Consider the following 15,427-nt stretch of genomic DNA (forward strand, 5'->3'; position numbering starts at 1 on the left):
CCACGGCAGACAGGGGTTGGGGAAAGATTTTATTACCAATGTATACTGTGACAGTTGGTAGTCAAAAACTGTGGCTGGAGGGGTGGGGACAGGGCACTGAGTGGTCACAAGGGACTTGTGGGGCTCACAGCACAGGGGGGACAAGGGGCTGGAGAGGGTGGCCTTTAAAAGACAACTGTGGTTATAGAATGAACTCTCTGTCCTGTCCCCAATACCCAAGAACATCTGTCACCCAGGATGCCAGGGCCCAAGAGCTTCTGTGAGCCCAGCTGTGACCTCCAGACCAGAGACCCTCTGGCCTTTCTGTGACTCTCTCAGCTGAGACCCAGGGCACTTCCTGCAGCTGCTTTTGGCCTCTCTGGGAATCTTGAACCTGTGACTCAGTGGGAGAGGGGATGGGGCTGGGACCAGGCGGGGGGTGGGGGTGGACAGGGAACTGAGGAAGGACCACCAACAGCATGCAAGAGATGCCCCAGCCACAGGGCCAGCCACTGTGTGGAGATGCTCACACTCCTTCTACCTCACATGCAGCCCAGGGACTCACATTCAGAGCTGTGCCCACCAGGAGGTCTCACACACCGATCCTCACCCACTTGAAGCTTCTGCCACTCAGACCTGCATGCAGTCTCTCCCTGTTCTGGGGATCTGGCCCCACCGGAGACCACAACACACCAGTCTGGACATCTCAGGAGCTTACTCCGGCTTTCAGGGGGTGGGAGGTGGGGGTGCTGAGTAGTTCCCCGTGGTCACCCAGTGAGACTGGGAGGGAGCAGATCTGGGGGCTGTGAGGGGACAGTGGGGCATCAGGGCTGGCCGGGGTCGTGGGCCCAGGGCCACAAGGGAGCTTGAAGGATGGGTTCATTTGTGTTTGTGATGGGAGGGGCTGGAAAGACCGGGATGCAACAGCCCTAGAGGCTGCACATCCTCTCGGAGGCCTGTGGCACGCAGAGGGGACCCCTTCTAGGAGCCTGTGGTCAAGAAGGGAGCCTGAGAAGGTTGGAAACTCGGGCGTACAAAAAGGGGGCAGATCACTCAGCCGTGGGTCCCGCCCGTGAGCAGCACCGCGGCCGGCGCACACTCTGCAGCAGGGCGCGGAAGAGGCCGGGTGGACGCTTGGCAGCGTCTTCGGGGGGCGCCGTGCGCACCGAACCCGAACGGCCCGGGCCTGGGCCCGCGCGGACGGCGGGCGGCGCCGCGGGGGCCCCTTGGCGACCGTGTTCCTCGATCTGTCGCTCCAGATGCTTCTGGATGGCCATGCCCAGCACCTCCACCTCCATGGCGGCGCCGTACACCTCCCAAGTCATGCCCTTCTCGTCCCAGCTCACGTCTCGCACGGGCTCGGCCGGCTCCGGGGGCGCCACGGCGGCCGCCAGCGCCGACCCGGGCCGCACCCGCACTTCGGGGAAGGCGGGCGGTGCAGCAGCTTGAGGTGTCATGGGCCCGGTGGCCACGGAACGCGTCTCGGCGGCACCCAGCGACACCTGCAGGCCCGCATCTCGGCGCGACGGCGGCCTGGACGCCGGGCTGGGTGCGCGCGGCGCTGCCTGGAAGCTGAAGGCCGGGCCCCCCGCGCCGTCCTGCGGAGACATGGGGCTCACAGCTACCGAGACGCAGGCCTGCGCGCCCGCCTGAGTGCCCGCGTCCTCGCGCGGCGGTGGCAGGGCGCTCGACTCCCATGACGGCGCCTTGGTGAAGTTGTCGCGAGTCCGCGGCCCCGGCGGGGGCGGTGCGACCTCTGGGCGGGGGCTTCTCTCGGCCCCAGCGGCTGCCAGGTCTTTCTTGACCAGGCTGGAGGCCTCGGCGCTGGACGTGGGCTCGGGCCTCGGCTCCACGCGGCCTTCGCTGCCCCTGGCACCCTCGGAAGACCGGGCTGAGCTAAGGGCTTTGCCGTCTGACTGCCTGCAGGAGGAGGACGGCATGGCCTTCTCCAGAATCAGGGGGCCCACCTTCCCCAAGGATGACGACTCTGTTTTTCTGGAAGGTGCAGAGTCGGCCTTCCCTAGGGACACAGGCTCTCCCTTCCCTGAGGCAAGGGGCTCTGCTTTTCTGGAGGATTCAGGATCCACCTTTTCTGAGGCCTGCGGTGTCTCCTGTTTCAAAGACACAGCCCCTACTTCTCCTGGTGCTGCAGTGCCCTCTTGCCCAGGGAGCTTTGTTTCTGCTTTGCGGCCAGACTGCGGCTCTGCTTTCCCTGAAGCCCTGGGATCTGCCTTTGTGGTGTTAACAGGATTCCCCTTCTCTAGAGGCAGAGAATCCACCTTTCCCTGTAGGACAGCTTCTGCTTTTCCCAAGGACACAGGATCCACCTTCCCCGAGGGCACCGGGACTGCTCTTCCTGGAGTTGAGACCACTTTACCTATAGACACAGAGTCCCATTGTCCAGAGGGGACAGCATCTGCCTTTTCCCTGCTCACAGGGTCCTCTTTGCCCACAGCCAGGGGCTCGGCCTTCTCTGAGGCTGTGGGAGTGTCCTTTCCAGAGGCCACCAGACCTGCCTTCTCTGAGGACAGGGGATCTCCTTTTCCTGCAGTCACTGGCTCAGCCTTTTCTGCAAATGGGGGACCTGCTGTCTCCAAGGACCTGGGATTGCCTGGACTTGAAGACACAGGGTTTGTCTTTCCCGAAGACTGAGGATTCACTTTTTCAGATGTTTTTCTACTTCCCACAGATATGGGGTCCTCCTTTCTGGAGGACACTGAGTCCTCTTCTCCTGAGGATACAGTTCCTGCCTTTCCCATGGACACATGCTCTGCCTGCCCAGAAGACAAAAGCTCTGGTGTTCCTGAGCAAACTTGATCCACCTTGCCTGAAGACATGGCATCCACATTTTTCAAAGACGTGAGATCTGTCTTTGCTGAAGCTGTGGTATCCGTGTGGCCGGACAACACAGGATGCCCCTCTCCTGAGGAGGCACGATCCATCTTTTCCAGGAGCCAGGAGTCCTCTTCTGTGGCGGGTACAGTTTCTACATTTCCCACAGATGCAGGATCTGCCATCCCCAAGCATGTAGGATCCAGCCTTCCCGAGGACCCAGGAGCCCCTATCCCAGAGGATACAGGCCCATTCTTGTCTGATGAGCCTGGGGTCAGCTTGCCCAGGAGCCCAGGCTCTGTCTTTCCTGTGGATGCAGAATCCATGCTTTTCAAGGACACAGGATCTGTCTTTCCCAAGGGCCCAGGAGCTCTCTTTCCTGACAACACAAGATCTACTTTTTCTGCAGATGTAGGACCCACCTTTTCTGAGGACACAGGACGCTCTTTTCCTGAATACCTGGGCTCCTCCTTTCTTGGGAATACAGGGTCCGCTTTGTCTGAAGACACAGGATCCACCTTTCTCAAAGACCCAGGATCCTCCTTCCTCGGTGACACTGTATCCATCTTGCTGGAGTACAAAGGATCTACTTTACCCAGGGATCCAAGATCTTCCTTTCTTAGAGTCATGGGATCCATCCTTCCAGGAGCCACAGGATCCCCTTTTCCCGAGATTTCAGGCTCTGCCTTTGCTGTAAACATGAGATCTGCCTTCCGTGAGGACCCAGGATATTCCTTTCCTATGGAAGTGGAATCTGCCTGCTTTGAGGACTTGGAATCGATCTTCTCCAAGAACACAGGATTTCTGTCATCTGAGGATTTGGGCTCAGTTTTCACAGAGGACACAGGCTCTGGCTTCCCAGACATGGTGGTTTCTGGTGTTCCTGAGATGGTGGCTCCATGTGCCTCCAATGTCTCCTTGGAGGCTGCCTCTTGGGGAGAGAAGCATGTTGGGGAGGGGCAGGCCAGGCTCCCTCCGGGGCCATCAGAGCAGGAGTCTCCTTCCCCAGCCCCACTGGGGCTTCTGTGTCTAGACTCCATGCCTGGGCTTTGGTCAGAGGTGTGCCTGGGGTATGCAGGGCTTGCCTTTTGCTGGGAGGGGCAGTAATCCCTCATGGCCAAGTTGTCAGCCCCCAGGCTCCCATCCTGTGGGCAGAAGGCTGTGGGCCTGAGTCCTGGGGGGCTGGAGTCCTTCTGAAGCAACTGGAGCCAGGCCGGGTCTTCAGCACTGCCCATCTGCCCTCATGACCACGCCTGCACCCAAGGCTGCTGTCTGGTTCTGAAACAGAGAGAGAGCTGACTCAGACTTCCCGATGCTCAGTGGGGGAGGAGTCTCTTCCTTCTCCCCCTCCTCACTGAGTGCTCTGCTGTGCCCCATCTGGTTCCCACCTGTCCGGAGGGCCTGGGCTAAAAACACAAACCCAAGCATGTCACTCCCCTGCTTCACTGCTCTCAGTGGCCCTCTTCATAAAGACATCTTAAAATGACATTCAAGGCCCTTCGCAACTTGGCCACAGCCTAACTTTTCAACTTTGCCTACCGTTGACCCTCCATGTTCAGCCCCACCCCATGTAACACACTATCCAGAAGTTAACACTTTTGTCCTCTAGGCCAGGGGCTGCAAACTCTGATGTCACAGGGGTCAGGTAGGTAATTTAAGTGAGGGAAGTGGGTTGGGTATAAGACAAAAGGGAGTGGTAGGGACTATGGCAAACTAGAGAGCACGTGCTCTCTTTAAAGGGATGGCTGGATGCAGTGGCTCACGCCTGTAATCCCAGCACTTTGGGAACCTGAGGCAGATGGATCACTAGAGGTCAGGAGTTCAAGACCAGCCTGGCCAACATGGTGAAACCCTGTCTCTACTAAAAATACAAAAAAATTAGGCAGGTATGATGGTGCACACCTGTAATCCCAACTATTTGGGAGGCTAAGGCAGGAGAATCACTTGAACCTGGGAGGTGGAGGTTGCAGTGAGCCAAGATTGTGCCACTGCACTCCAGCCTAGGCGACAGAGTGAGACTCCGTCTCAAAAATAAATAAAAATAAAAATAGCAAATTTTTTTTTAAAAAAGGGAGAACCACTACTCTATCACCCAAGTGCTATCCTGGAGAAATGCGGCCTGGTAGTACCAGCTCTTCCAGTTGCTTAAGTGGGAAGTCCAGACTTTAAGGTAAAATATGCTAATTAATTCAAGGTTTTTTTTTTAAAAACAAACCCAAATACTATGTGGGCCAAACAAGACTTGCCTGTAGGTCACCAGTTTATGTCTGTATAGGCCCTGGACAGCTGTGAATGGTTTATAATCAAGGAAGGGACATAGTCAGATGTGTGGTTTTCAAAGATCCCTCTGGGATGGTATGGAGGCTGGGATAGCATGGAGGCTGGGATGGCGTGGAGGCTGGGATGGCATGGAGGCTGGGATGGTATAGAGGCTGGGATGGCATGGAGGCTGGGATGGCATGGAGGCTGGGATGGTATGGAGGCTGGGATGGCATGGAGGCTGGGATGGCGTGGAGGCTGGGATGGTATAGAGGCTGGGATGGTGTGGAGGCTGGGATGGTATGGAGGCTGGGATGGTGTGGAGGCTGGGATGGTGTGGAGGCTGGGATGGTGTGGAGGCTGGGATGGTGTGGAGGCTGGGATGGTATGGAGGCTGGGCTGAAGGAGGAGAGGGGTTGGCCAAGACCTACGAGGAAGCTGATTAATCATTCATTTAATCTTTCATTCATTTAATCCTTCATTCATTCACCTAGCCCCTTCTCTGCAACAGGCCCTGAGCAGTTGTAGGAATCTCAATGAGAGACAGCACAGCAGAGGTCCTGGTGATGGTAGTTAAAGGCAGAATTGAGAAATCCAAAGGAAAACTGACAGGTACCAATAGGCTGTATTGGTAACAGCAGGAGTGGTCTACATGGTACTGGCTAGGGTGAGGGCTGCTGGGTGATGGTGCTGGGCAGGAGATATAGGGAAGGGGGAGATCTGTTTTGGACAAGCTGAGTTTGTGGTACCTGGGGGACATGAAAGAAGAGGGTCCAGCAGGCAGCTGGACCTACAAACAACGCCATTCCATTACACACTCAGTAGCCAAAGTGAGAAGAGCTCCTGATCTCCCCAAACCTGCTCCAGAACCATTGCCTTAATGCTCAGGCCCAAATCCCTAGTCACCCTTGACTTTCACACCCCATGTCCCATCTATCAGCAAAACACAATGGAGCTACCTTCAGAATATATTCAGCATCTAGCCACTGCCCTGGGTGAAACCCCCACCATCTCTCACCTGGATTATCCCTGCTTTTTCCTTTGCCCCATAGCTTATTCTCAACACAGCAGCCAGAGGGATCTTAGTAAAACCAGAGGCAGATCATATCCCCCCGTCTCCTCAGAACCAGGCAGTGTCTCTCCATCCCATGCAAAGTAAACTCCTTTAGAATAGCTCAGAAGCCCCTGCATCTTCAGGCCCTGTCACCTCCACTACCCTTTCTGCTGCTGCTCTCCCTCTCCCTCACGCTGCTTCAGCCATGTGGCTACCTCCATGCCTTGGTGCTGCCTGCTTCTTCTGCATGGAGAGCTTCCTCTCCCAAATATCTGCATGGTTGGCTCCCCAAGGCTTTCCCTGACCCATGCAGTGTAAAACAGCCTCCTCCCAGCACTGGCTGGCATTCTCCACCCTCTTATCCTGCTCAGTTTTTCTCCATAGTACCTGTCACCATCTGACATATCACATATATTCATTTATTGCTTGTGATATGTTGCTCTCATTAGATTGCCAGCTCCAGGAGATGGGGACTTTGCTATGCTATCTGATATATCCCAGAGTCGAGACCTGGCACACATGCAGTAAGCAAGGAAGATCCCCACACGAATTTGTTCCATGAATGACTGAATGACCTAAGGTGCAGATCCAACCGTGCCCTCCCTGGCTCAAAACCCTGCTCATTCTTGCCGGAAATGTAAATTGGTTGTAATCTTTTTGGAAGGACATTGATCAATTTCTATCAAAGTTTACAATGCACATAGCATTTGGGCCACCAAGCCCACCTCTAGGCATGGTCCTGAAGATAGACCTGGGGTCCTGAAAATGGTCCTGGGGAGCACACGGGCATGGCTGGTGATGAGAACATGACCGGGAGGCAGGTTCTGTGAACTGTGGGACAACCACATGGAGCACCGGGCAGCTACTAGAAGGTGTGGGGTGATGATGGAAAGCATGCAAGATAAATTAACGGAAAAAAGCCAGGGGACAGCATGGCTACTAGGATCCCACACACGTAACCAAGGAAAAGGACACACATGGATGGGTTTATTTATAAAGAGAGAATTTCTGGATGGAATCCTACAAAACTTTTAGCAGTGACTGCCTCTCAGAAGGAAGGATGGGGATCTGAGGGCGGGAGAAACTTTTCTTTGTGTGCCCCTTTGTGATGCTTACATTGTGGTTATGTGTGCGCATAGCCTTTTTTTTTTTTTTTCTAATGGACAACAGAGAGAAACCTTTAATGACTCCCTCTTACCTTTGGGGTCAAGTCCAGCTCTTTAATATGCTCCTAAGCCCCTGCGTATCTACTGAAGTGCTGGGATTTATCTTTCATTACCCACTCCCACCCCCAAAACATGTACACACACACACACACACACACACACACACACCCCCCCCCCCCCCTTTCTCCCTGCATCTCAGCCTCTACGCACACTCTTCTGGAGGAAACTACCTCCCTGCTTGCCTGGCTGTCTCTTTATTATACCTTCAGGTCTCCGTTTAAACGCCCCCTCCTCTAGTGGGCCTTCTTCGGCTACCAGCTTCCTGGGGATTCCTGTAGCCTCTTGTTCTTCCTCTAACAAGGCTCATGTCACTTTGAATCTAGCCATTTACACCTCTGGGTCCCTGGCCAGACCTCAAGACTCTGGATAGGGACACAGTCGATACTGTTCACTACTGGGTCCTCTAGGCTCTGGCTTATGAGGTGGGGGAGGGGAACCATCACAAGAGGGGAACACAGGAGGACAAACAGTTTTGCAGAGGATGATGGGGCACTGGGTTTTGGAAGTAGAACTGGAGTGCCCATGGGACTTATTGGGGGTGACATCCAGGAGGCAGTAGGAAGCAGGCCAGAAGCATGCGAGAGGCCCGGCTGGAATTCTTTGGATCATTGGATGGTCACCAGCCTGCAGGGGTCAGGCAGGCATCAAAATTGAGTGGTATGAATTGAGTCCATCTTCATCTTTGGCCTTTTGATAGTGATATGGACACAGATAAATGTTTTTTTCTCCCATAAGGAAAGCAATTGAGCAAGGGAGATGATAAAAGACTTCTGACATCCTCAGACTGAAGGAGACAAGAGGGAGTGGTGGGGGCTGTGGAAAACTAGAGGACACTGGCTCCTTCTAAAGGGACAACTGCACTCAATTCCTGCCAATGGTGGCCAATTAGGAATTATTCCATTAACTCAACATTTACTGAGCACACAGGCAATGTTCTAGGCATCATTCTTGGGACTGGGGATACAGCAGTGAATAAGAAATGTGGAGTCCCTGCTTTATAGGTGCAGAAAGATTGGAGGGAGGGTAATAAACAAGTAGCAAATAAATCATATAATTTCAAATACTGGATGCTGTGAAGACAAAGGAGTGGGAAGCTGGTTTAGACATGAGGTCAAGAAAGGCCCCTCTGAGGCTGTTACCATCTGAGCCAGCCATGATAAGCCGGAAGGGAGTTGCAAAGGGGGGTGGCAGCTGAGGAGGAGGCAGCTAATCACATGAGGCATGGTATAGGAGTAGGGTTTAGCCTAAGGGCACTGGGAAATCCCGGAAGTATTTTCTTTTTCTTTGAGACAAGGTCTCACTCTGTTGCCCAGGTTGGAGTGCAGTGGCTCACTGCAGCCTTGACCTCCTGGGCTCAAATGATCCTCCCACCTCCGCCTCCCAAATAGCTGGGACTACAGGTGTGTGCCACCATGTTGGGTTAATTTTTGTATTTTTTGTAGAGATGAGGTTTTGCCATGTTGCCCAGGCTTGTCTAAGAGCCAAACTCCTAGGCTCAAGCGATCGTCCCACCTCCACCTCCCAAAGTGTTAGAATTATACCTAGTATCTAGTGAGCCACTGTTTCCGTCCCCTTGGAAGTATTTAAGCAGGGAAGTGAATGTGGCCTCTGTGCCACCAGTTTTCCTAGTTTTTTTTTTTTTAGTTAAGTCATAAATCTGGATATCTGCATTTTAAATATTGGCTCGTTTAAAAAATATACAGGCTAAACAAAACTTATTTTTTTGAGACAGAGTCTCACTCTGTCACTCAGGCTGGCATGCAGTGGTGCAATCTCAGCTCACTGCAAACTCTGTCTCCTGGGTTCAAGCAATTCTTGTGCCTCGGCCTCCTGAGTAGCTAGTAGGGCTACAGGTGTGTACCACCATGCCCGGCTAATTTTTTTTTTTTTTTGAATCAGAGTCTCACTCTGTCATGAGGCGCCAGGCTGGAGTGCAGTGGTGCAATTTCGGCTCACTGCAATGTCTGCCTCCCAGGTTCAAGCAATTCTTCTGCGTCAGCCTCCTGAGTAGCTGGAACTACAGGCGCGTGCCACCATGCCCAGCTAATTTTTTGTATTTTTTAGTAGAGATGGAGTTTCACCATGTTGGCCTGGATGGTCTCGATCTCTTGACCTCGTGATCCGCCCGCCTCGGCTTCCCAAAGTGGGATAACAGGCGTGAGCCACCGCGCCCAGCCCCGGATAATTTTTTACATTTTTATTAGAGACGGAGTTTCACCATGTTGGCCAGGCTGGTCTTGGTCTCCCAAAGTGCTGTGATTATAGGCAGGGGCCACCATGCTTGGCCAAAACACTTTCATGAGCCAACTTTGAACTCTAGGTCACCAGCTTGCAACCTCTGATCCACCTGGCCCTTGGGCTATGGAAAAGGATGTTATAAGCCAGGGTGATGGGGAAGATGGTCAAGAGAAAGGGGCCAGGGGCTGAGCACCATGGCTGTAATCCCAGTGCTTTGAGAGGCCAAGGTAGGATGATCAATTGAGGCCAGGAGTTCCAGACCAGCATGGACAACACAGCAAGATCCTATCTCTACAAAAAGTTTAAATAAAAAAAAAAAGAAGAAGAAATTAGCCAGGTGTGGTGGCACATACTCATAGTCCTGCCTGTTCCAGAGGCTGAGGCAGGAGGATCTGTTGAGCCCAGGAGTTTGATGCTGCAATGAGCTATGATTTGAGGCTGCAATGAGCTATGATCAGCTTGGGTAACAGAGCAAGAAACTGTCTCTAAATCAAAGAGAGACAAGGAAGGAGAGAAAAGGCCCAGGTTCCAGTGAGGACCAGGATCTGCCTATCATGCCTGCCTGTTTCCTCCTCTAGAAAATAGGAATTCAACAGCTGCCTGGCTGGAGTACAGGGAGTTTAGGCTGGAATTGGAAGGAGTCAGCAAACGATATAGGAGGGGTGCTCTGGGCCCTCAATACCCCTCATTTCAGTCCTGGAAGGCCAGCCCTGGGGTCCTCACACACCAGCACAGCCAACAAGCTCCTCTTCCTGGATGAAGCATGGGCAGAAAGTCAGGACAGCCCACCACTTACCAGCTCTGTGACTTCAAGTAAGGCCCTTCTCCTCCTTGGGGACCCTGAAAAACCCACCTCCTGCTCCCCCAGGGCTATAGTGAGAATTAGAGAAAATGAGGGGTGTGCCTGACTCTGCTCCTGTTAAGGCTGGGCTGTGTCTATGGAAGGCCGGTTTTCATCTGCTCAGCCTGTCAGAGCCCAGCTGTGCTCTCAGGAGGGGGCAGGGGAGGAAAGGGCCTGCAGCAGAGACACAAACCAGCAAAGCCTGACCCTCAGACACGCTTGTTTGACCCACAGTGCTAAACAAATTTAAAAAACAAATTAACTGATCAACTTCTACACATTAGAAGATTTCATGTGACAGTAAGATTTCCAGCTTCTCTTGGCAATCGGAGCGTTCTTCCTGCATGGCAACACTCAGCTGGAGCCCTGAAGGGACAGCCTCCTTAGATGGGGGTGTACTCTCCAATCAGCCACAGTCCCCACCCTGCCCCATGGTGACCTGGACACTTAGGCTGTCTACCGGCATCAATCACAGAATTTGCACTGTTGTTTTTCTCACAGCCAGCCCTTCGTGTATGTTACCCTCCTGGCCTGTAGCCACCTGAGCTTGGACCCTTGACCTCAATGCCAAGAAAAGCAGGAAGTGACCTTGCACAAGTCAAGCCCGTACTATGTGCAGATCCCACACACCCACCAGGCAGGTGCTGCAGTCCTGTTTTCCAGAGGAAGAAATAGGTTCTGAGAGGCAAGCCTGGCTTAGCTGATAACATGCCTCTTTTGAAAGTCCCCAGGTTCCCCGTCCCCAGCTTGTATCTTCCAGCCTCTGAGATGGGATGAAGTCCAGGGTAGGGACAGAGAGCTGGGTCAGGGAGGTAGAAAGTTGTGGGGTCAAGCCCCAGCTTAGTCATTGACATCCTCTATGACTCTGAGTGAGTTTTTCTACTCTCTGGGTCTCAGGTTTCCAAACTGTGAAATGGGGGAGGGGATGTAGTTATATCTGGAAGAGCTAGGCCAGCCCTGGGTTTAAGAGCTGCCCCAAGACCATTCCCAGAGGCTCTACTGCTCACATATCCAGGAAGCTGGGCCCTTGCTGGATCTTGGGGAGGCCTCAGGATCCTCTAACTGCTTCTCCAAGAGGCAGCCCAGGCCTGGAGCCCCACATTGTCTCCCCCAGCTAACCCACTAGAACACAGCTCCATTATCTGGGCCCAGCACGCTCACTGTCTTTCTTTTTTTGAGACAGAGTCTTGTTCTGTCACCCAGACTGGAGTGCAGTGGCATGATCTCGGCTCACTGCAACCTCCACCTCTCAGGTTCAAGTGATTCTCCTGCCTCAGCCTCCCGAGTAGCTGGGACTACAGGCATGCGCCACCCCACCTGGCTAATTTTTGTATTTTTTGTAGAGACGGGGTTTCACCACGTTGGCCGGGCTGGTCTTGAATTCCTAGCCTCAAGTAATCTGCCTGCCTCGGCCTCCCAAAGTGTTGAGATTATAGGCATGAGCCACTGCACACAGCCTCAGTCTCTTTTTATCATCTGGATCCCACAGCAATCTCATGAGGAGGGTATTATCATCCCATTTCACAGATCAGACCACTAAAGTCAGAGGGTGAAGACTTGACTAAGGGCACACAGCTGGGGTGGGAGGGAAGGCTGTGTGGTTCAAAGCCAATTGTGTCTAAGCACAAAGCCTGGGTTATTTCGAGGATTGTGGACACTGACACCTGGATCTTTTTTTTTTTTTTTTTTAAGAGATGGGGTTTCACCATGTTGACAAGGCTGGTCTTGAACTCCTGAACTCAGGTAATCCACTCGCCTCAGCCTCCCAAAGTGTTGGGATTACAGGCATAAGCCACCGGCCCCGGCCCCTTTTTTTTTTTTTTTTGAGATGGAGTCTTGCTCTGTTGCCTAGGTTGGAGTGCAATGGCACAAGCTTGGCTCACTGCAACCTCTGCCTCCCAGGTTCAAACAATTTTCTGCCTCAGCCTCCTGGATAGCTGGCATTACAGGCCACCACACCTGGCTAATTTTTGTATTTTTAGTAGAGATGGGGTTTCACCATCTTGGTCAGGCTGGTCTTGAGCTCCTGACCTCATGATTCACCTGCCTCGGCCTCCCAAAATGCTGGAATTGCTGGAATTACAGGTGTGAGTTACCACAACTGGCCTTTTTTTTTTTTTTTTTAAGAGATACGGTAGCCGGGCGCGGTGGCTCAAGCCTGTAATCCCAGCACTTTGGGAGGCCGAGGCGGGTGGATCACAAGGTCAAGAGATCAAGACCATCCTGGTCAACATGGTGAAACCCCGTCTCTACTAAAAATACAAAAAATTAGCTGGGCATGGTGGCGCGAGCCTGTAATCCCAGCTACTCAGGAGGCTGAGGCAGGAGAATTGCCTGAACCCAGGAGGCGGAGGTTGCGGTGAGCCGAGATCGCGCCATTGCCCTCCAGCCTGGGTAGCATGAGTGAAACTCCGTCTCAAAAAAAAAAAAAAAAAAAAAAAAAAAGAGATACGGTCTCACTCTGTTGTCCAGGCTGAAGTGCAGTAACACAATCATAGCGGACTGTAGCCTCCACTCCAACTCCTCAGCTCAAGCAATCCTCCCTCATCAGCCTTCTAAGTAGCTACAGGCATGTACTGTCACACCCAGCTAATCTTATAATTTTTTGTAGCAATGGGGGTCTTGCTATGTTGCCCAAGCTTGTCTCAAATTCCTGGCCTCAAACAATCCTCCTTCCTGGGCTTCTCCAAGTATTGGGATTACAGGTATGAGCCACTGCACCTGGCCTGACATTTGGTTCTTAAAACCCCCTTTCTGCTTTTTGAGGTCAGGCCAAGGCTTCTCCCAAGCCTGTGGACGTCACAGGCAACAGTGCCAAGGAGCATGCAGCAAAAGAAGCAGGAGCTCCCCATGCCCCTGCATACATCCCCTCACCTGTGGGAATGCACACGCCCTATGAGCAGATGAGCCATCACACTCGGGCACAAACAGGTTGAGTGTGGCCCGACTGAGGCAGAAGGTAGGAATGACTGCTAGGTATGTGGGCCAGCTCACCTGACATGCAAAGGGGTGAGCAGACTGCTTGTGGATGTATGTACCTGCTTGGGCCACTGTGGGGCCAAGACCTGGCTCCTGTATTCTGCTCAAGAAGAGATTGTGTGTATGTACACCCCACATGTGAGAATAGCCTGTGTGTTTGTGCCTCATGGGGGCTACTTGGACCCTGTGTGTGTCTCACTCATGGGAGAGCTTGTCTGGATGCTGCACAGGTGCCTGCGTTCTACTCCCAGGCAGAGCAGCCCCTGTGACTGCCCATTCAGGCCACAGAGACCTGGCCAGCCATTCCTTTCCCTCTGGGATTTCTTTCTAGCATGGAGCCATTCTTATACCCATAAACAGGGCCAGAGCTGCCAAGCACCTGCAGATACCTCTTCCTGTGCTGACAAGACCAACAAAGGCTTAAGGGGCCTCCGTGGGCATGTGAGTGTATCTGAGAATCCCAGTCTGCTGCCCCTGTCCCCTTCTCTCCTAATGCCCTCAGAGCAGCAAAGTCTGCTCAGGGCTGTAGTGGGAGAAGGAATCTAAAGGGGTTGGCCAGATCTTCTTCCAGAAACGGCCCTCAGACCATCCATCCATCCATAGGAGGTCACGAATGGACATTCAGGGATGTGCAAACGTGGGCCAGTGTGGGTGGGAGTGGGCAGCATGCTAAGATACAGAGTGTGTGTGTAAAAGGGAGTGTGTGCACAAGGGTGGCAGTCTACTCCAAGGTCTCCGGGTACGCAAGGGGCACCATGAGCAGGGGTGAGCAGGCCAGAGCAGGGTGGGCCCGAGTGTATTGTGATCAGGGAGTACTGTTGAGTTGACCATGCTGTGATCTGTGATGGCTGGTGTGAGTGCGTAGCTGTGCCTGGGTGTGTACGCGAGGCTCCCACCCAGTACACTGGGTGACAGGTGGCCGTGTGTATGAGTAATGGAATGACCAACAGCCATTGTGTGTGTGCGTGTAGACCTGTGGCCTCACTCAAGGAAATGCGGCGCCCGTGCGTGAACGCGGTGGTGAGTGTGTGATCGCGCCCCGGAGTGTGTGCCACACTGGGTGTGTGACAGCAAGTGTGCTCAGTAGTGCGAGTGGAGCCAGTGGAGCCAGTGGAGCATTGAGCTCGCTCCGGGGAAGATGAATCAACGAGGGAGGACGCCCTCCCCCCAGTGGCGGGAAGCGTCCCCTCCCGCTCGGCCGTGCCGAACAAAGCCGGCGGGCGGTGGCGAGGCCGGGCGTGGGGCGGACCCCACAGCCAGGGCAGCCTCGCCTGCCGGGCCCCTTGAATGTTCGGCCCGGGGCTGCGGGACCCGCCCCCGCCCCGCCCCGGCTAGGAGCCTGGAAACAGACACCCGCCGCCCCAAGCCGCGCGCACACACCTGAGCTCCTGCGCGGGCAGTGTTCGAGCCCCGCCGCCGGAGGGCTTTCGAGGACCCTGGACAGTGGCTCCTGGGCGGCAGCGAGCGGACTAAGGGGTTGCCGCCGCCCGCCCAGAAGGACAGCGGGTGTGGGCGCGGCGCTTACCCGGCAGTGCCGCTGCTCCGGCTCCTGGGCGCGCTGCTCTCCAGCTCCCGCCGCCGCCGCCGCCCGAGCGGCCTCGGCTGCCTTCGGCCGGGCTGGCGGGAGGACCCGCAGATTCCGCGCCGCCGTCCCCAGCGCCGGCTCCGCGCTCCCGCCCCGCGCCCCGCCCCGGGCATGCGCGCTGGCCGTCCGGCCGCCTCGGAACCGCGAGGGGGTGGTGACCGCGGGGAAACCGCGGTCGGAGGGAGCAAGGGAGGGGCGCCCCTAGGAGGCCAACCCTAACCGCCGCCCCTGGACTCCCGGGTTCCGCGCCGTCTCGGGCAGGTTCCCACTTCACAGACGGGGAGATTGAGGGCCGGCGAGGCTGCTCGTTTGCTGTGCGCTTGCCGAGGGCGGGGCGCGCCGTCTCGCAGCTCTTAGCCCAGCACCTCGAGTGCCCTCGTCCGGCTTGACCAAAGAGGGAATTGGGGCTCAGAGGGGCAGTCGCCGGCCCGAGG

General features: G+C 54.6%; 1 protein-coding gene across 3 annotated transcripts; it reads right to left on the reverse strand.

The window, feature by feature from the left end:
• Positions 1–15: 15 nt before the first annotated feature.
• GPRIN1 (G protein regulated inducer of neurite outgrowth 1) lies at positions 16–15,078 on the reverse strand. 3 transcript variants are annotated; one of them, XM_032271802.1, is made up of 3 exons: positions 14,934–15,078; positions 3,318–4,089; positions 16–2,789 (listed from the first exon to the last, which is right to left on the reverse strand). In XM_032271802.1, the coding sequence occupies exons 2-3, from the start codon at positions 4,044–4,046 to the stop codon at positions 1,029–1,031; spliced, it is 2,490 nt and encodes an 829-aa protein (XP_032127693.1). In that variant the 5' UTR covers positions 4,047–4,089; positions 14,934–15,078; the 3' UTR covers positions 16–1,028. The 3 variants fall into 3 exon arrangements, with proteins under 3 accessions (XP_032127693.1, XP_032127691.1, XP_032127692.1); XM_032271800.1 differs by having other exon boundaries at positions 16–4,089; XM_032271801.1 differs by lacking the exon at positions 14,934–15,078 and adding an exon at positions 14,789–14,912 and having other exon boundaries at positions 16–4,089.
• Between the last annotated feature and the right edge of the window lie 349 nt (positions 15,079–15,427).

This window comes from Sapajus apella, unplaced genomic scaffold (genome assembly GCF_009761245.1).
Source record: "Sapajus apella isolate SASKATOON/1434 unplaced genomic scaffold, GSC_monkey_1.0 scaffold249, whole genome shotgun sequence".
In the NCBI taxonomy this organism is placed as follows: Eukaryota; Metazoa; Chordata; class Mammalia; order Primates; family Cebidae; genus Sapajus; species Sapajus apella.